This window comes from Aspergillus bombycis, assembly GCF_001792695.1.
Source record: "Aspergillus bombycis strain NRRL26010 chromosome Unknown contig00009, whole genome shotgun sequence".
NCBI classification, from domain to species: domain Eukaryota; kingdom Fungi; phylum Ascomycota; class Eurotiomycetes; order Eurotiales; family Aspergillaceae; genus Aspergillus; species Aspergillus bombycis.
In genome coordinates this window covers 169,719-189,181 of record NW_019170011.1, presented here as the reverse complement: position 1 = coordinate 189,181, position 19,463 = coordinate 169,719, and the positions used below count along the sequence as shown (strand labels likewise).

The 19,463-nt window shown below is 50.9% G+C and overlaps 4 protein-coding genes across 4 annotated transcripts; 2 read left to right on the top strand and 2 right to left on the bottom strand.

Annotated features, from left to right (window-relative positions):
• Positions 1 to 86: 86 nt before the first annotated feature.
• ABOM_003545 (uncharacterized protein) lies at positions 87 to 1,238 on the top strand (the record flags this gene model as incomplete). The annotated part of the gene is made up of 1 exon (XM_022530675.1): positions 87 to 1,238. One exon carries the CDS (start codon positions 87 to 89, stop codon positions 1,236 to 1,238), a length of 1,152 nt encoding a protein of 383 aa, XP_022393075.1.
• A 1,151-nt stretch (positions 1,239 to 2,389) lies between these two features.
• On the bottom strand, positions 2,390 to 3,881 carry ABOM_003544 (monocarboxylate permease; the record flags this gene model as incomplete). The annotated part of the gene is made up of 3 exons (XM_022530674.1): positions 2,390 to 3,315; positions 3,367 to 3,459; positions 3,512 to 3,881. Coding segments are annotated over 3 exons (1,389 nt in total), but the record flags the coding sequence as incomplete, so codon positions are not given.
• Positions 3,882 to 6,238: 2,357 nt separating this feature from the next.
• On the top strand, positions 6,239 to 7,698 carry ABOM_003543 (uncharacterized protein; the record flags this gene model as incomplete). The annotated part of the gene is made up of 2 exons (XM_022530673.1): positions 6,239 to 7,208; positions 7,271 to 7,698. 2 exons carry the CDS (start codon positions 6,239 to 6,241, stop codon positions 7,696 to 7,698), a joined length of 1,398 nt encoding a protein of 465 aa, XP_022393076.1.
• Positions 7,699 to 8,003: 305 nt separating this feature from the next.
• Positions 8,004 to 17,463, bottom strand: ABOM_003542 (polyketide synthase; the record flags this gene model as incomplete). Its single annotated transcript, XM_022530672.1, has 5 exons — positions 8,004 to 8,312; positions 9,273 to 13,897; positions 13,949 to 13,956; positions 14,022 to 14,430; positions 14,499 to 17,463. 5 exons carry the CDS (start codon positions 17,461 to 17,463, stop codon positions 8,004 to 8,006), a joined length of 8,316 nt encoding a protein of 2,771 aa, XP_022393077.1.
• Between the last annotated feature and the right edge of the window lie 2,000 nt (positions 17,464 to 19,463).

Below are 19,463 nucleotides of genomic sequence, written 5' to 3'. Positions count from 1 at the left end.
GACAGCATCTCTCTCTTCTTTTCATTCGCTTTCTATACAAAAAACTATCTTACGATCTTTATTATCTTTCATTTTCTCTTTTCAACATGCGTCTCGTTTATTCTACTGTTGCCTTGACGGCAACAGCTCTGGCAGTCCCGGTGACTGTTCCTTCTACCTATCACCGTACTTCGACGGTTCCTGGGAAGGTCCTTGAAGCTTCCAACCCGTCTGATGCTGGTCAGTTGACGGCTCGGACTTTCGGCCCATTGATCAACTGGCTCGGACAGCTTAAGGGAGGAAGCTCCTGTGAGGAATGTGCAACTGGTGAAAGAACCGGCTCCGATTCCATGGGTGTCAGCATTGACAGCAGTGCCGAGGATTGTAATGACGAGTCATCCAGCAACGGGAACTCGAACAGCAACTCGAACTCCAATAGCAACTCGAACTCCAACAGTAACTCCAACTCGAACAGCAATGAGAACTCTAACACCAACACCTCTGGTGGCAGCACTGACAGCGGTAGTATGCCCCCTGGTGGCATGCCTCCCTCTGGCGGCACTCCTCCCTCTGGCGGCACTCCTCCCTCTGGTGGTATGCCTCCCTCTGGCGGTACTCCCCCTACTGGTGGTACTCCTCCCTCGGGAAGCACCCCCCCTACCAGCGGCACTCCTCCTACTGGCGATGTCCCCACTGGCAGCACCCCAAGTGGCACCCCTCCCACCTCCGGTACTGAAACTGGTGAGGAGACTGGCGAAGAGACTGGTGGCTCCCCTCCTACTAGCGGAACTCCTCCATCTGGCAGCACTCCTCCTACTAGCGGCACCCCCCCTACCGGCGACGTCCCAACTAGCGGCGGTACCCCCCCCAGCTCTGGCACTGAAACCGGCATCACCACTGGCGAAGAGACTGGCACTTCTACTGGCGGCTCCCCTCCCACTGGCGGTAAGCCTCCTTCCGGCAGCACTCCTCCCAGCTCCGGCACCGAGAACTGCGAAGCCTGCGAGAAGGGCAACAACTCTGGCAACAACTCCGGAAGCTCCTCCTCTTCCTCTTCTTCCTCGTCTTCCTCCAGCAGCAGTAGCAGCAGCTCCAGCTCCAGCAGTTCCTCCAGCAGTTCATCCAGCAGCTCCTCGAGCAGCTCGTCCAGCTCGTCCGGCGGCAACCACGCCTCAGCCAACGCTTCCGGCCCCAACGACTGCGCCGAGTGCGAAGTCTCCGTATCTGTCTCTCCTGAGGACTGCGAGGACTTCGAGTAAAGGCGTGCCGAAGCTGAGAAAATGCCGGTCACATAAATCGGCCCATCTAGCCATGGGGGTTTACTCGGGTGCTTTCCTATCTGTTTTAATAACTTTTACCGATGCTGGCTTGTTCTGGCTCTAGCGCTCGTCTGCTTGTTCCCTTTTCCTTGTTAGACTACGGTCCATATTGCTGATTTGTCTGTCGCTACCGTTGTTGTGAGATAATTGATCCGCTCCTTAGTGTAATAGAATTAAATCACGTTAATGTGTGCTCGAGCTTTGATCTTCTTTATTAGTATATTATATTTACGAATGGGTAATCAAATGTTTGCTAGTTAGCGGATAATTCCTAGATATGACTAAAGTAACTAGTCTCTCTTACCTTGGGTACTTATTTAAATTAGACTTACTACGAGATATCTCTTCATTTTGTGAGATTTCAAGGGGGGGGAAGGCGGCGAGAAATTAGAGAGGAGTTTAAGGCTTTGCTATATATTGTTGAGCGTAGTCGGTTGGCTTTATAGGGTTGGCGGTGGTCTGCGGAGAGGGCTGTTGAGCAGGAGGAACAGTGGTCGCTGCTGAGCTGAGCTCACTAACTTTTGTCGTGTGACCGAATTGTTAATCCCAGAAGAGTGCATAAGATTCCCGATATTGGATTCAGGAAGGAGGGTCGTGTAATAGAGCACTTGGGTGAGATGTGCTCAACTCCAGGTGGGAAGAATGTTCTGCTTGAAAGATGAAGGTCAAGGTAGGAGAGGCCATCGATGTCAAGGTGATAGAAACTACCTTTATGGGAGGTTTCTTATGATTTTGGCTAGATCTTACATAAATGCGAAGGTATACCTCAACCCTAATCGGCTTGCTTCTTTTTTTCTTACGTGGTTTCTCTAGTTGTTAGTGTGATATGGAGTGTGCGGTCCTATTTAGATATGAATTAGCTTAGCAACTGGTGCAAGTGTGCAAGCCATCGGGGAAGAGGGATCAGAAGCGAAAATGGTGAGATTAAAAAGATAAAGATTACTAGTGTGAACCATGGAAACAGAAGTTAAAGACGTTAGCATAGATTGAAAACCCATTTTAGTCTTTCAGGCTGTGGCATGCAGCGTTCACGAAGCAAGACCCTGTGTTAGAGAATCTTGAGTAGGATCGAAAAGCTAACTCTCGGTAGTTTAGAATATACGAGTCACACTCCATCCCACAGAGGCACCTTTGGCCAGTATCAGGAACAGCGTCGAGCAAGCATACGACAGACCGCAAAAGACCATCAGCCCCCAATACACTGTCTCCTGATGCGTCGACGGATTCTGAGCCTTGAGAATCTCTCCTGCGACTGGAATAGTCACCAAGAGACAGAAGCCCATAATTGTATTCGTCGTCCCATATCGTTTGCCATAGTCCTCTGTCCGAGAGATCTGGGCCACACACACTGGCGACAAACTAATAGCCGGACCGGCCCAGAAGCCGAACAAGGCAGTGAAGCTTATAATAGCTGCTTTGCTCTCGTTGGCCGCAAGCCATAGTGCAAAGATTAATACCGTACAAACGGACCCAGTGGCGATCATAACATTGAACCGGCCCCAGCGATCAGCTAGCATACCTGGGATAACTCGACCGGGAATAGATGCGGCGCTGAAGATAGACATCAGCTCATATGATAGGGGACCGGTTAACCCATGCGACGAAGCATAAGAAGGCAGGTACGTGATAACGACCATCAGGCCGACTTCTGCGGCGGTCACGGCGAGAGAAGTCATTGTGAATACCGGTTCTCGCAGGGAGCGAAGGTCAATCATGCTGCTCTTGGAGTTATTTGAAGGCAGTCTTGTCCTTGTAAGAAACATGCTAACGATAAAGCAACCCAGGAACAGGAAGCCAAGCACTCTAACCGCCCAAGGAAATCCAATTCGATCTCGGAGTGTTCCGAAGATGTATGTGAATATGATGCCCCCAATTCCACCGCAGGTAGAGCAGACTCCAGTAGCCAGGCCCCGACGTTTGTAAAACCAGTGATTTATGGTGCCGAATGCTGGTGGTAAGATGGCCGATGCGGAAAGTCCGCCAAGGACACTGAACCCGAGGATGAACTGGTAGTATGCTTCGCACCGTCAATAGGACGGCAGTGGGAACCGGAGCTGCTCCACATTACCTTGTGCGACACTGAGTATCATCATTGATGTCGTAAAACCGATACATCCCGGAAGCAGAGTGTACTTAACACCGTGTGAGTCGAAGATGGGCCCTGTCGCGTATTAGTTAGTGCCATTTACGTCCAGAGCTCTAGCGCATCATACCGGCTTGGATACCACCGAGGTAAAAGAGAAAGAGCCATAAACTAAAGATCCAGGAGATTGACGCTTTAGAATAGTTCTGCAGCTGGTGGTCTGCCAACCACTCTTCTAGAATCCCCGTGATATTCATAAGACCGAAGCTTGGAAGCAACGCACACCATGATCCCAAGACCACTGACCAAGCTCGCCATCCGCCATCAGGGAACTCTGAAGGATCTTCTTCCGTGTACTCAATAGACGCGTGATTATCTCCCGAGCTATTGCCACTGCTGCTTGCGGCATCGTCCGTGGCAGAAGGTATCTTCTGAGAGTCGTTGCTTGTGTACATGGTCCGAGAGATTTTGAAACTTCTGTACAGTAGTCCGACGACTGCCTTGTGGCAAGATTAAAAGAAAAGCCAGAAAGCAGTGTTGAACTTGAAGTTCATAAAAGCGGCTGGAATGAGATATGTAATTCCATTTTTTGTCGATCATTGAATTATTTCTCTTTCTAATCCAATGGTGATATACACCCCTTGCATCCGATGGACCCGAAGTACGTATCCTTATCTGAAGAACATAAATGTAATGCTGGAATTTCGCCTTCGAATCACTAATGTGAGGCTCGTTGAGGTAATGATTTTGGTACCTGGGTCAGCGAACGAAGCGTTATATGATCGGTAGCTCCACATGTTTGGGATAGAGATACGTGCTTTAAGGTACACAATCAGCGACTATCGAGTTTCACAATTTTGAGTCCTGCAGAAAACAGGACAGCAACAACCATGCCTTTTCCGCCGTCATTCGTGGTAAATCGCAGCCAATCGTTCGAAGGTAAGAACCCACCAAGCATTATATCTGTTTTCCTCGCATTGGATCATATCGGTTGTTGATTGTGAACGCTCGGATAAGACATCCTGGAGCCCAAGATGGGATGGATCTCCGGAGTCGACCGGGTGACTTGAGAAGATTCCCAACATCGCCGTCGAAACATGAAAAATTTTCTAGACATAACCTTATCTGAAGGCAAAAGGCGCCACCGGGAACTGCGGCCAAACAGCGCTCGGGAGGCGCAAATAAGCATTGTGTCCATCCCTTGTGGTTAATTTCACCCGCTGCAGGAGAGTCCTTCGAAGTCACATGCTTTGTGCTGCTCAACTGGGATGAAACAAAAACAAAACAAACAAGAAACAGGGGGAAATAAAGGAAGGCTGGATCCCTGTCCACCAGCAATCTTGTATTCTCTGGTGATTTTCAATTTGCAGACATCCGTACTTTTTCACACCTAAATATCAACCATTCTACGGTGATCAAAGAATACACCGTTATCATTTTCACCTCAGGTAGCTCTTGTCCTCGGTCTGCCACATTATGGATCTGAAGATGTGTATCTTCACTGCATAGCCACACTCAACCGAACTGTGGAATAAACCCTTCTACTCTGGAGACATCATGGGAATCGCCGGGCATATAAAAATAATGTGTCTCTCCAGATGCCATGGTCCGAGTGAGACTGTCGACGAGCCTCGGATATACTAGTACCTCGGCCAATTCGCCTTTTCTTGACTGCTAGATAGTAATACGATTGTCCATCAGTGTCCTAGCAGTGATAACTCTAGTATCAGAAGAAAGAACGGAAAATTCCGAGAAGAGGACTGGAAAGATTTAGTGGGATCACATTGTGAGTCCAACGCAGGCGTGAGCCGATCATGGCCGAAATGAGGGTCTCCTTGGGGCGAGAATGAAAGAAAAACCCCGGCAACCTCGTTGAGCATAGCCCACGTTAGGAAGGTCTTGGCGGGTGGAGACGTCCTTATTTAGCGGCAAAGGGTCCAATCACAATGGGGCGAAAAAACAGGGTCAAGGTGGGGGGGCCCTTTTTACGTCACTGGCGGCTCTCCATCACGCCAGGACTTCTTTTACGCAGCGTAGTAATTCTCTCTTCAGTTCTCGGCGATTTAGTATCGGCCGATGATTTCGATTTCGGGTCGTGTCATACCCCAGTCATGTATGCTGCAAGATGAGATATTCTGACATAAATCCCAGTAAGAACATGCTATGGACGTAGCATATGGAGTACGTCACCCGTGCCACATTGACGCCCGTCATACATGTCACAGCCAGGCACGAGAGCCATGATGGCGCCTGTCTCGTTCTATTACTGGCTGCCAGCTGACGCTCCCGGAGGCGTTCGCAGGGTTGCGGTATCCGGTACCGTACTTGAACCGTTGTAGTTTAGTGCCAGGGGCCCCTAACAAGGCTGAGTCCTAGCCTCAGGCTTCTTTTGCGGGTAGTTCCTACCTGGAAATCTGGTCTCGGGGCAATTTTTGCTCCATTTCCCCGCCAGGATGACATGCCAAACCCAGTAATGAATGCGACAAGTAACAACTGTTACTCGTAGCCCGTTCAGGGACGATGATGTTAAAAAAGCTACGATCCAATGGTCCGACGAGGGGGTGCTCCATAAAGCTTGTCCATCATTGACCGAAAGGGAAAGATTGACCGTCCCCGCCGTGTGAGTTTCAGAGCATCGCCGCGTCATTGCCCTTCGCACCGTCAATCTAGGCCCCTGATCCTTTTGCTTCATTCGTTTATCCTTCCCGCTTCCCCCTTGGCTCAATTTTTGTTTTCCCTCTCTCTCCCTCTCTCTCCCTCTCTCCCTCTCTTTCTCTCTCCCTCTTCCTTTCCTTTCCTTTCTCTATCCTACAATGCTATCGACCTATTCACGCGTCATCCCGTCTTCGCCGACGCGATGACCTTACCCAGTTGTTCGAGATGGCGCCTGCGATTAGGTAGCCTCCTCTACCTGTTCTACTTCGTGGGATTCATGAGCTTCGCTTGTATCGTCACCATCTGGTATGGCGTCAATTCCGATCGAGACTATATTCACCCGCTTTTGACCCAGCTCATCCCCGCCGGGCACTGTGCGTGCCAAACTTCAACTACCTTCCAGTGCTCCACCTGTCTGTCCTGCTCCGAGCATAGTCTTGTCCCGCAGCTCACCTCCGCCCCGAAATGGGAATTCAATTCGGATCGCGATGCAAACAATGAGGGTCTTACAACACCTCAGTGCAAGGCCGCATTCCCGGGACTGTACGAGGATGTCTTCCGCGCCGAGAGCTTTTGGCGGTCCCAAGGCGCTCTTGCGACCGAGGACCTGGATCGCATTCCCTTAGGATTCGGTATGGCGCGAGCATTTATCTCTCGCGGCGAGCTGTATGTGGTTGCGGCGCGGGCAAAGCAGGAGGATCATCGACGAAAGATTGTGGCGGCATTAAGCTCCATCCATCGCGCGCTGGTCGCGGATTTCGACCGAGCTGCTCGTCGCGACATCGAGTTTGTTTTCTCGGTGGAGGATAAGGTGGAAGATGTCACAAGCTCCGACAATCCTGTCTGGGTTCTTGCCCGGTCTGCATCCGAGCAAGGCGTCTGGCTGATGCCCGACTTCGGGTTCTGGGCGTGGGATAACCCGCTGAATTCGATTGGACCCTTTGATCAAGTCGTCGAACGGGTCAAGAGAGCCGATATTCCATGGTCGCAGAAAACCCCGCAGTTGGTCTGGCGCGGCAAACCTAGTTTTGCCCCCAAGCTGCGCCGCGCGTTGATGGATGCCGCTCGGGATAAGCCGTGGGGCGACGTCAAGCAAGTGGATTGGTTTGAGCGGACGAACATCATGTCGATGGAAGATCACTGCCGGTATATGTTTATCGCGCACGTCGAGGGTGAGGTTTTCTTTCCTTGGTTGTAGCTGCCAGAGTACTAATTGGATCCCCCCCCCCTTCAGGCCGATCATACTCCGCTTCACTGAAGTACCGCCAGGCCTGCAACTCAGTAATCGTGGCGCATAAACTGCAGTATATCCAGCACCATCACTATCTCCTCGTACCGGACGGCCCGAATCAAAACTACATCGAGGTTGAGCGAGACTTCAGCGATCTTGCGAACAAGATTGAGCCCCTCCTTGATGACCCGAGTACGGCACTACAGATTGCCAACAATAGCGTGCGCACCTTCCGGGAGCGGTATTTGACGAAGGCCGCCGAAGCATGCTACTGGCGTCAGCTTTTCGAGGGATATAGACACGTCTGGAACAGCAGTGTCCCAGTGTGGTCGGACCTGTATCAGCGGGAACGGGGTCTCCGATACGAGTCGTTCGTCTTGATGGATAGTCAGATGATGTTTGATTTTCGCGCGACGGGCGACATGCCATGATGATTTTGCAAGCGATATTCGAGCGATCTACGCATTCACGGAGTTTGGAGTCTGGGATATGATAAACTTCTGCGGCTATTTAGCCTTTGAGATACCAATCAAGCGTGGTTTTGTGATTCAAGATGCTTCATAGAACTGGTACGGTTTACACCGTCTGCTATATATACTCTCAATAATACCTGATATATAACCTCCGAGTACGGCCAGTACCAGAGATGTGATGCATAGATCTTCCCAGGTGCTGTAATGCTTCAACAAACTCTCATGTCAATAACTCTCTCAACTCAAAACAGGACAGACTGCCATCAATGCCCCTCAAGGACAAACCCCTCCAAACCCCCAGGACTGCCCCCCACCAAATCCTTCACCTTCCTCCCCTCCCGGAACACCATAAACGTCGGCATAGCCACAATCCCCAACTTGGCGATCTCCTCGTCCGACAACTTCCGCACGTCCATCCGGTAAAACGCCATGTGCGGTGTTGCATGGGAGATCTGCTCGAAAGCGGAGAACATGGGGCGACACGGGCCGGTCCAGCCGGCCGTGAAATCGACGATTGTGGGAGTCGGGGATTGGATTGTGTTTAGAAGGGTTGAGTAGCTTTGGGGGGCAATCTTTATGTTAGAAAGGTGGAATTTTGGGGGGTTGTGACAACGGCCGGGGGACGGACGATGTGATTTCTTTGACGACCATTTTTCTTCCCTCTTTTCTTGTTCCCTTTCCTTACTATCAGATATGTAGGAGGTGCAATAGCGGCGATCGAGGGGTGGTGGTGGTGGTGGTGGTTGGTGATTGATTGACTATACAATCTTGTTAAGAAGACTAAGAGACCCGAGGAAGTAATAACAAGCAAATAAAGCTATCATTACAGACAAAGTCTTCCCTTCCACATATGTACATCTTTCAAGCTCCCATGAATCCAAAGCTGAAGGTAAAGTAAAAGGAATGTCTATGACGTGGTTGAAATGTGAATAGACTTTGTGAGATGCTACAAGTCCTATAATGAACTGTTCTTGTGCACTTGCCTACTAATACGGGTGGCGCCGCTTTTGTAAGGACACCACTCTGGGTCACTCACTGAGTGCTCCTTTGAACACGCACCTACCGCTCCGGCTGCTCCCGGAGCAATCAGCCAGCTTCCCAGTTTTCCCTCTGACTACTACTAGTAGTAGTAGTCTGTGTTCCTACCCGTCCACTAATGGTGCAGCCCTCGACAAACTATCCCCAGGCAACAAATAGCCGTCACCGAACAAGGAGCGCTGGAATGATTTCCAGCAGTTTATAGAACTGGCTGCCTGATCGGCAAAAGTATAGCAACAAGAATAGAAAAGAAAGCACATAATACAAAGAAGGGAGGAAGAAAGACCAGATGGCTATCATTGCTTCTAGGAGACTAGGACCCTTTTCGATCTAGGTAATAAACTCGAATCTGGGTCTAGGTAGCTCAAGTGAAGCTTATCCTCCCCTACCTAAGCACGAAGTAGCCTGGCGAGCTCGGATCCCCATCCATGTATCTATTTTCATGTATCAGTGACTTCACTGGTAGGGAAGGGTTCACAGCCTACTAGACTTACCAGAGGGGATCGCATCATTGAAAAGTGATTGCCGTCGGTCGGAATCACTATAACATTGTCCACAACCTTATCCCATTCAAACAACTCATCATCGGCTCTGTCATTCAGGAACCAGTTCACCAGTTGCTGTTCCATAGGGAGAACCTTAGGTAGAGGTACCTCATCCTGTTTATTCACACCCTCTCTCGCTGAGAACAGTACAACCTGTGGGATCTTCTGACCTGGTAGCGTACTCACTCGATACCTCAACAGTTGCTGCCTTGCCAGCGTGAAATGGTCGCTCGCCAGGGGCGAGCCGCGCTTGTTCTCTGGGGTTTCGTCATCCATCATGCTGAAGCGGTTGATGGAATCCAGAAAGTCAACCAGTGCATCTGGCATAAAGCGGGCGAAGGTGGGGCATGCTGTATCAATAAGAAACATCTTCTTGACTTCGTTGCCATCTTCAAGAAGTTGTCGTGCCGCTTCAAATGCCAACACCCCACCGACCGAGTACCCGCCGATCATATAAGGGCCCTCGGGCTTCCGACGCTTAATCTCGGTCACGTAGATGGCAGCAAGCTCCTCAATAGTGGGCACTTGGTTTGAATCGGGCTTACGCTTGAGAAAGGGGCTGCTGAGCGTGTAGACAGACACATGTTCCACTGGAGAGAGCAGCGGCGCAAGGGCATCGAACACAGCACCGGAGCCAAATCCATCCGGGATCAGAAACAGGCTGCGGTCTCCTGAATCAAAAGTTGGGCGATGCAGGAGCATCGAGGTTGCCTTTGCCGGGCATGCTCTCTCCGGCTCGGCGACCGTGCCACAGATTACTCGAACACTTCGAGATTCATGACTCGCGCTCTCTGACCAATCGACATGTGCGAAGCCCGCATCTAGCATCACCCGCTCCCAGGCCCATGGGCTCTGCAATGCGTACTTCCGGCCGTCGTCAAAAAGCCACCAACCGTCCAACAAGCCCCAGACTAGATCGTACCAGGCTAACTTTTGCGTTAACTCTACCAGTGCCACGCATCCGTCATCCGGTCGTACCAATTTGCGCATGTTAACTAGGCTGTTTCGCAGGTTGCGCGTTGCGTGTACGCAGTTGCTTGACACCACGATATGGTAGCGCCCCAGCAGATCCTCGGGCGGGTCATCCTCGATATTTAGTTTCCGAAACTCCACGCCTGCAATGCCCTTAAACGTGGTTTTCTTGGCACGTGCCAGCAATGAAACTGAGAGCTCGGTGAACGTGTATTTGAAAGGGAGCCCAGTGGCTTGGAGCACTGGGATAAGGTGCTTGGTGGTCCCACCGGTACCGCCGCCAACTTCCAGGACATGGAAGGGCTCGCCGTTTGAAGCTTTGCAGTGGATGGCTGCGGACATGAAGTCGCAAAGCAGGTTCGTAGCGGCCAGAAGATCCGGTGCGTTGGCGTAGAAGTCATCGAGGAGGCCGCGACCCTTATCGCTACCAAATAGAAGGGGGACAGGGTCTGACTTGCCTGTCAAACACTCTGCTAGGTGTGGTCCAAGGAGGCCGAGTAGGCCGTGTGTAGATGCGTACTGGGGGAAGTTCGATATAAGTTCCGTTATTAGTTCCAGTCCAGAACGATCACTTGCACCACCGCCTAAAAACACAGGACCGCGTATGAAGTGGTCTCCTGCTTTCTCGACTACTCCAACCTGTTCTAAGATCTCCCACAGCCGGAGGGTCTCCCTGCGATACTTCGGCAGTGTTCCTTGCAGATTCGGGAGCTTCTTCCCTGGGCTGAAATCCCTAATGGGACAACCGAGCTTCTCAAAGGCTTCCATGATAAAGGCTGTGACGGTCCCCAGCTGCTGTGGGTATACCCGATCCCAGAAGCCGGTGAACTTGGTATTATTCGCATAGGTATCAAAACTGCTCCGGATTTGTTGGAAAGCCATATGTATCGACACCGTGTGGCCTTTGGCTATGGTTGACTTCTTGCTCTCTATTGGGGCCGCTGCAGCTGCAACTAAGGCCCTAGAGAGATCATCTCTGGAAGTACAGTGTGTGTTGGAAAGGCTGGATAAACTGGTCGTAGGAGTCTGTACCAAGGAGTCACCACCACTGTCCGCAATATATTCACAGAGAGATGCCACATCAGCCATTGAGGAGAATTCGGTCGGTGAGATATCAAGACCTAAGGCATTATTCAGGTTGCTGATGATCTCAGATGCAACAAGAGAATCAGCTCCAAGATCCTCTAGTTTCGAATCCATCTGAATGTCTATAGTTGGTATGTCGAGAGACTGCCCAAGGATCTGGAATACCGTCTTCTGCCACATTGGAGTCCCGTCATCAGCCGTTTTGTACATAGGATCGGGATCCTGGTCTTCACTGTCGATATCGCTGCTGGTGTCGCCATCTACCCTAGAGGAGATCAGTTCACACAAACACGCAACTTTCTTAGCTGTTGTCAGATCTTCACTTGAAATTTGGATCTTGAATCTGTTACGGAGATTAGCTAGCACTTCCGACCCAACTAACGAGTCCACACCAAGCTCCTCGAGCAGGGCCTGATTTGTAATCTCTTCGACTGGTACATCCAGGGAGTGGCTTAAGACTGTTTGGACTTCACTCAGTACACTGGCTGATCTTTTCTCGTTCTTGCTGAACTTTTCCCGATGAGCAGCAGAAGCCACTTGGTATGGGATCTTGGGGGAGAATGACTGAGTAGCAGGGTTAGACGAGCCCACGGGATTGGTGAACTCCATGCCAGGATTGGCTCCTGCCAGCACTTTCGCTAGCGAGCTGCGAGGGACCTTCGAGAACTTCAGTCCCTTGGCGGACCAAATAATACTCCCAGTTTGTGTGTCGAACGAAAAGACATCCAGAACAGCCTCTCTATTGTCCTCCCGGACAATCTTTGTATACACTCTGTATTTCCCGCTAGCGCGTAGCCCGTTCAGTGGTCCTACGGCATCGATGCCCGTACAGATATAGGATGTGTCTCCAGCTTCTATCTCATCCGTAGCTCGCAGCGAATGTATAAATGCACCTGGTACCTGTAAGAAGGTGTCCACGACAGCGGGATCTGAGATGCCGTCGTTCGGCGCCCTGGCTATCGCATTGACGTCCCCCACGGGTACTGTGATGTCCCCCGCACCTTCCGTGCCCTTTCCAACCAAGTATCGTAGGCCCTGGTAGGCTGCTGAGTATATGGCCATCTTACGGAACACCTTGTACACCATCGTGCCGCGCAAAGCTTCCGTATTAGTATCTGTCTCTAATAGTTCGGTGATGCGGGCCCATTTGTCCTTTTTGTCCTGTTCCTCGTGCACACTGCTAATGCTGCTGTTTCGCAAAGCAATGCTCCCCGTGGCGTGTGATATTGACTTGCTATTCTTAGTGGAGAACAGTTCGAAGTCCCACATGCCCTGACTGTTCTCCGTCAAGGTTAGTGTGACGGAACGCTGCATGTCCAAACCCAGTGGTGCCTTGATCTTGACGGCATCTGCTACAATTTCTGGGATATTAGACACTCTGTGATCTTTATGTAGCAAGGCTACGGCATGTGAGGCCAGCTCCAGGTACATTGCTGCTGGACATATCGGTGACCCAACCACGACATGGCCTTTGACGAGGTCCTGGTACCGTCTGCTGCGCATATCGATCTTGAAAACGGACTTGCCCCTACCCTGGGTTTGAGACTTGACATGAGATATGTAAGGGAAGCGGTCAATATCCTTCAAGCAGTGAGAGCACGTTTCATACTGTGTTAAGTCTTGCTCATCTGTCTTCCTACCTCGATTTCCAGCGAGATGGGTGTACTCAAGCCAATGACTGTGCTTCTCGAACTGATACGGCGGCAGCTCTACGGGCATGAAGCTCGACTGTTCGCTCCGGTGGAACAGCCAGAACTGTGCGCTTGTCTGGCCATTCTTCCATAGTGTAACTACAGCATTGGCAAGGGATTGCACTGGTTTATTCCCATTGATCGGTACAAAGGTATGCTGAGACTGGGTCTGGGGCTGCGGCAGTGCATTTCGTGCCATGGCTATAATTGGACCCCCGAAGCCGGCTTCCAGAAATGTACAGGGCCCCAGACGGTTGACGATGCGTGAGATTGCTGGCCCGAAGTACACAGCCCCGCGAGTATTGCGGGCGATCACGTTAGAGCCGGGTCCAGTCCAGGATTGCTTGTGGCAGGATTCGAACGGAAAAACTGGGGTCTGTGTAGGGTGAGAAGAGAGGGTCAATGATGAATTGGCAAAAGGAACATGGTTGGAAAGGGAATGCATGGGCGCGATTAGGTATGTTCCATCACTGACCTGGAATGGGATTGAAGCTGACAGCCTGGCACTCTTTTCGACAATCGAGTCAGCCATAGAAGAATGGTACGCGTGCATGCCCCTAAGGACCTTAAAACGTAGCTTCTCGCTGTTAGACTTCCTTTCATTTAGGTACGATTCGAGCAGGTCTATATGCGCCGTGCTGCCGGCGACAACATAATTGTTCGGCCCGTTGTAACAAGCAATATCGAGCTTGGCATCTGGGTGTTTTTTGTGGAATGGTGCTAAATGTTCGGTCGGTGTTGTGTCTGTTCCGACCAAGTCGGCCTCAATGGCTATCATGGACCCGGTGTCGTCTCCCCACACCTCCTGGATGATGGCTGCGCGGCCTGCACAGTTGTTAGTAACTTATCCTTCATTTCTCTAGCTTACTATCCTACTGTATATACTACGTTAGCATTCGCCCATATTTAAATGCAAGGTTAACAATGATTCCAGACGTAGGCGACTTACCCAGTAACAAGCCTCATGCCACCCTCAAGCGTGATAGCACCTGAAACGGTAAGTGCCGCCCACTCGCCGAACGAATGGCCACAAATTGCCTCAGGCTTAACGCCAGAGTCGATCCATGATTTACCGCACGCATACTGGATGGCAAACATCGTGGCGTGGCGGAGGATCAAGTCACCATCACCCTCGTTGCCCTGGAGTACGGCTGGGAACAGACTGGGCAAACCAAGTGACTGCATGACTTCCTCACACCGATGTAGATGTGTTCGGAATAGCAGTGAGCTGTCATAGAGAGGTTTAGCCGAGGGAATAGTGTCGCCATTTTGTCCGCTGAAGAGAAGCACTATAGGCTTGGGGCCCTGAGATGTAATGTGCCTCTCGGGCTCGGAAAGCTGGGTTTGTAGGTCGTCCACTATATTGAAGAAGTCAATCAGCAGCTATTACCTGTTGTTAATTCAAGCAAACTTGAGAATTTCTTACAGGAAGTGGCCGTGGTGCAAAACGTATGCTGGAGTTTGCGATTCTGCTTCGTGGCCAAAGCGAAAGCGAGGTGAGAACTTGTTTCGGGAAGAAGGGAGCCTTGCTGGATCTGGATTTGAAGTTTTCTACAATAGGCCGAAAGGCTGGCCTTGGAAGCAGCCGAGATGAAAAAAGGCCAGGCAGAGATCGATGGGATGGACGACGGTGGTAGCGGTGGAGTCGGAGGCGGAGGGGGAGGCGGCGGAGGGGCGACGACAGCCGCAGCGTTGTTTCCGGAAGCGCCATAACTGTTAACCACGGCCAAGCGCAAGCTGTCACACCAGTCCCTCACCGACGTCGAGATCGCCATCATATCGGGCTCAAGGGCTGAGATATTCGGATTTAATGTCTGGAATTGAGCCTGGCCTGGGATCTTTCCGTACTTCATCATAAGCAAGACCTTGATGAACGAGACCACACCGGAGGCTCCCTCCGAATGTCCAATATTGGGCTTGACCGCGCCAACATACAAGGTGGAATCCCTATCCTGCCCGCCTAGGATCGTCCGGATCCCCTCGACCTCGATAGGGTCACCGACACGGGTGCCTGTGCCATGCGCCTCTATGTACGATACCTCTTTCGGGCTGATTCCAGCACGATCCAGCACGTCTTTGTATAATGCCATCTGGCTCTCGATAGCTGGGTTCGTTATACTGGTACTATTGATGTTTTGGTTATTGCCGGTAGCCAGTATTACCCCATGGATACTATCCCCGTCGTTCAACGCCTTCCCAAGTGGCTTTAGTACCACAACACCCACAGCCTCACCACGGCAGTACCCGTCGGCCCTGGCGTCAAATGTCTTGCAGGCACCTGTCTCATTGAGAAAACCACCCACACGCATCGCGTTATGCAATACCATGTTGGTTATTAAGTTGATACCTCCCGCAACGGCGCGCGTGCACTCACCTGCCTGGATGGCGCGGCAGGCTTGGTGGATGGCGACCATGGCTGAGGAGCAGGCCGTGTCGATGGTCTGTGAGGGCCCCGTCCAGCCGAAGGAATGGCTCAGCCGTCCTGCTACGAACGACCGGAGCATGCCGAAGCCAGTGTATGGCGAGGCTGGATGGCAAGCTAGATTCAGAGGGTAGTCAGGTGCATTCATGCCGATGAAACAACCTGTTACCTCACTACCTCTGCTTTTGTCATGTGTTTCCGCCTCTTGTTGCTGGTTACCACCAAAACAACCAGCTGATTCAAGTGCGTGGTATGTTGTTTCGAGCAATACACGCTGATGCGGGTCCAATGCTGCTGCCTCACGCTTGGACTTTTTGAAAAATTGGTGGTCAAACGACTCGATGTCAGCCATAAAGTTACCCCACATCTTGCCATCACTGACTACCTCAGGAAATCGCGCCAAGTCGATCTCTCGCGCCATGCTCCTCCCGGTCTCAATGATCTTCCAAAGGTCATCTACCGTATCCCCAGCAGCTGTGCGGCAAGCCAGGCCCACCACTGCCACCGCATGCTCGGGGTAGCTTTTGTAAGCCGTAGCGGTGCTTTGCATTGCTTGCTTACGCGGTGTGATGTCCTTGAGCACGGGATGCCGCACCGGCTCGTCAGCCTCGAGCTTCAACACTCGTACCACTGCCACATGGTCAGTCTCAAGACTCAAGATACGACTAAAGGCATCCAACGCTTCGCATTTGCTCACGTCCATAATGCCCCGAGCCCGCATCCCCTTGGTAAGCATCCGTGTGGCAGACTTATTTTGTGCCATTAGCCCTATGCCGCGCCAACAGGTCCAAAGGATGGACATGCTGTTATCACCATGGCGTCTCCTGTATGCCGCTAAACCATCCAGGAACGCATTTGCCGGTGCGTAGGATAGCTGGCCTGGGAATCCGACGAGTTGCCCGACTGATGATATAAGAACGAAGAAATCCAGCGTACCGGGTGGAAATAGCGCGTCCAATGCCAAGGAGCCTCTCACCTTTGGTGCCAGTACATCTGCGACATCCGAAGGAGAGCAACAGTGTAGTGTATGGTAGCCTGCAATGCCGGCCGCATGGACCACCCCCCTTATAGGTGGAACATCCAATTCGTCGATGGCTTGACCAAGCAAGGTCTCTGCCTCAGGCTTGCTGAGGTCAATAGAGAGTACATGGACCGAAACGCCCAAATTCTTGAGCTTGGCAATTTGCGAGACAAGCCGCTCGTGATCTGCATTATTCTCGTTTGTATCCAGGGCCGGGATAAGTCCACGACGAGATAGCAGTAATATGTTACGGGCACCCTGCTCGCCTAACCATGTCGCTATCTCCAGACCCACACCCCGTGTCCCCCCGGTAACGAGGTACGTGCTGTTCCCTTTGAGCTGAAGCTGTCTTTGGTCGTCCAGCTTGTCCTGGAATGGCTGGAGTGAAGCGGTCTGCGCTATGCCCTGGAAGGCCCTGACAACATCAAAACCTTGCGCGTACTTGAAGGCGGACAATGGAAAGCGCCCTTGGTCTTCATGGAACAGACCGCCAAAACTTTCCAACATTTCCATCTTCATGGCTCGCGCCAGGCCATACAGCGGAGCGTACGCTAGATCACCCGTACCGAAGTCCCTTGAGATGAGCCAGAAAAGCTTACTCGTCATATTTCGGTTGGCTTGGCTATGATGATACAGTATCTGTGCCACTGCAATCAAGCTGGTGCACGACCTTGTCACCGTGTCGTAGATGCTGCTCTTTTCCCTAGCCGCATGTGGGATGTGGACAACAATTGTATCGGACGTTAGCAAAGGGGTGATCTCTGTAGCATGGCTAACAATGACAGTTTCGTAGCCCTCATCGGCAAGCTGGGCCTGGTATATAGACAGCTTGTTACCTTCCTCCTCGCTGCCAGCTGCCACGAATACAGCTCTTCGAAAGTTGAGCGGTTCAGGGGAGAGTTCAGCAGGCACCCAGTTAACCCGGTGAATCAGCTCTTTGATGGTCATGACTTCTTCGTTTATCGAATACTGCGACTTCTATGGTAACGTGTTGTAGCAGCGGGGTTTTATAACGTAGAACAAACGAAGAATGACTTTGAGCTTGCCAAACTGATATTCATACAGACCACTGGCTTCCACCTTCACACTATATATAACTTTCTCCGGTTTCGTAGCTCTCTAGATATGAGAGATCACAAGGGATTCGATATCCATATCGGAGGCTACGTAACGCGTATAGTTTTGCCAACTAATGGTCGTCTGGGATTAACTGCTACTCTTACTGAGAATGAACTAGAGCCTTCAGGGTACATGGTTGGCAGGGTTGTCATCGATGGATGCTCCACGACGGTCCGAAGCAGCGTGATGGCCTTGCTGCAAAAACGTCAACCACATTTAGATCTAGGTGACTCTGGGTAGTACCTGTAAATTGGTAGTGGGTATTTCATGTATTAATATACTAATATCCTCCCATTAATAGTAAGAATGGATAAGGCAGGTTCCCAGCTTCTTACGAAACATCGTCTGCTATTCCGCAGCAGTTACCACATTGACCGAGTTTGATCGAAGTATACATAAGTTGCAGGGATAGCTGAGTATGCTCGTTGTCATACCGGCATGGTTACTACTTGACAATCCGCCATTATCCGGCTGACTGGTGGTGGGTCATCCCATTGGACTAAATGCTCGCTCATCTCAATGCTGGTGAAATAGTTTGGGGTTGTCTGGGTCTAGATCCTCGCCACCACAGCACAACATCACCCGTGATTTAACACTATCTCTAATCTGCCAGATAAGCAACACTAACTAGCCCGGGGTATATGCAACGTTCCCGTATATGTAGAAAGTGTGTTGTATTTTGCTGCAATAGCGACCCCCAACTCCAACGAGCTACTTCAAGGTGCAGGGAAGTTCGCCAGCCGACTTTGGTATTGTCTGATAAGAAAGGATTTATCATCAGAGTTAGTCAGTTCATGCTGAGGGTTACATCGGACCCTGGAATTGTGATAGACGGTCTGATAGACACCCTTTCGCCCGGGGCCTCCTTAAAAAGCTCTACAACCATTTACGCCTCTTACAATACAACTTCGATACCAGAATTCATGGATGTCTGAAAGTCGAGAGATCCGCGAGCGAGGTAACCACGCAGATGATCCAAGGTGTAAAGTGCAAGTAATAAGTTTATGATGGCATTTGGAGTCCTAAGAATCGGGTCTCCGAAGTACATCTACTTAGTCATTTAGTGAACACAAATGATTTGGTGTGGCAATCCTATATAGTAGGAGTCATTGGCCGGTGGCAAGCTAGTGTCAGTTTGGGCGGTTGGTCACAGTGGACTCCTGGAATAATATGCCCTCGGGGCACTCTATTGCCTGGAGTGCAATGTGGGCTGTTTAGACCGAGGAACGCCGTTCCCTACCGTGAACCCACCCGGCCAGGGTTTGGGCTAATCAACCCCCGGGAATCGATTAACCTAGACCTTTTGAACGAAGCCATGAGTCTATGACTAATTTGGCTAGCTCAGCGTATGCCAACCTCAATCTGAATTCACTCCAGTTCGTATGGCGTCTCTACATCTGCCTAAAGTGGTAATAGTATTCTACGGTAGAAGGAAGTCCTGGTACCACAACCTTCTTGCTTACATACGGCGTGATTGAAGGGGATGCTATAGTATACAGACTGTTCATGATAACCAAGTGTTGAAATCAACCTTCAGTTTCCACTCAACCCTGTTCCAACAGGCGTTGTTTATCTGACCTGAGGAGAAAGAATAGCCTGTTTCGGTGCGTCACCGAAATGGCTGGTGTTGTCGATGTTTGAAGCCCGTTGGTTTTCTTGAATAGGTAGTAACTCGTTGTTGTCCCGAGTATGCCCGTGGATAGGAGGAGCAATGGATTAACCCACCTATGCACCATTAAGGGTGGATAGTAGTGCCTAAATTTGGTCGTTCAATAGTCAATTATGCAGGTATTAGGGGGTCAAACTGAGCCCTTTCTAGGCCATTTCTT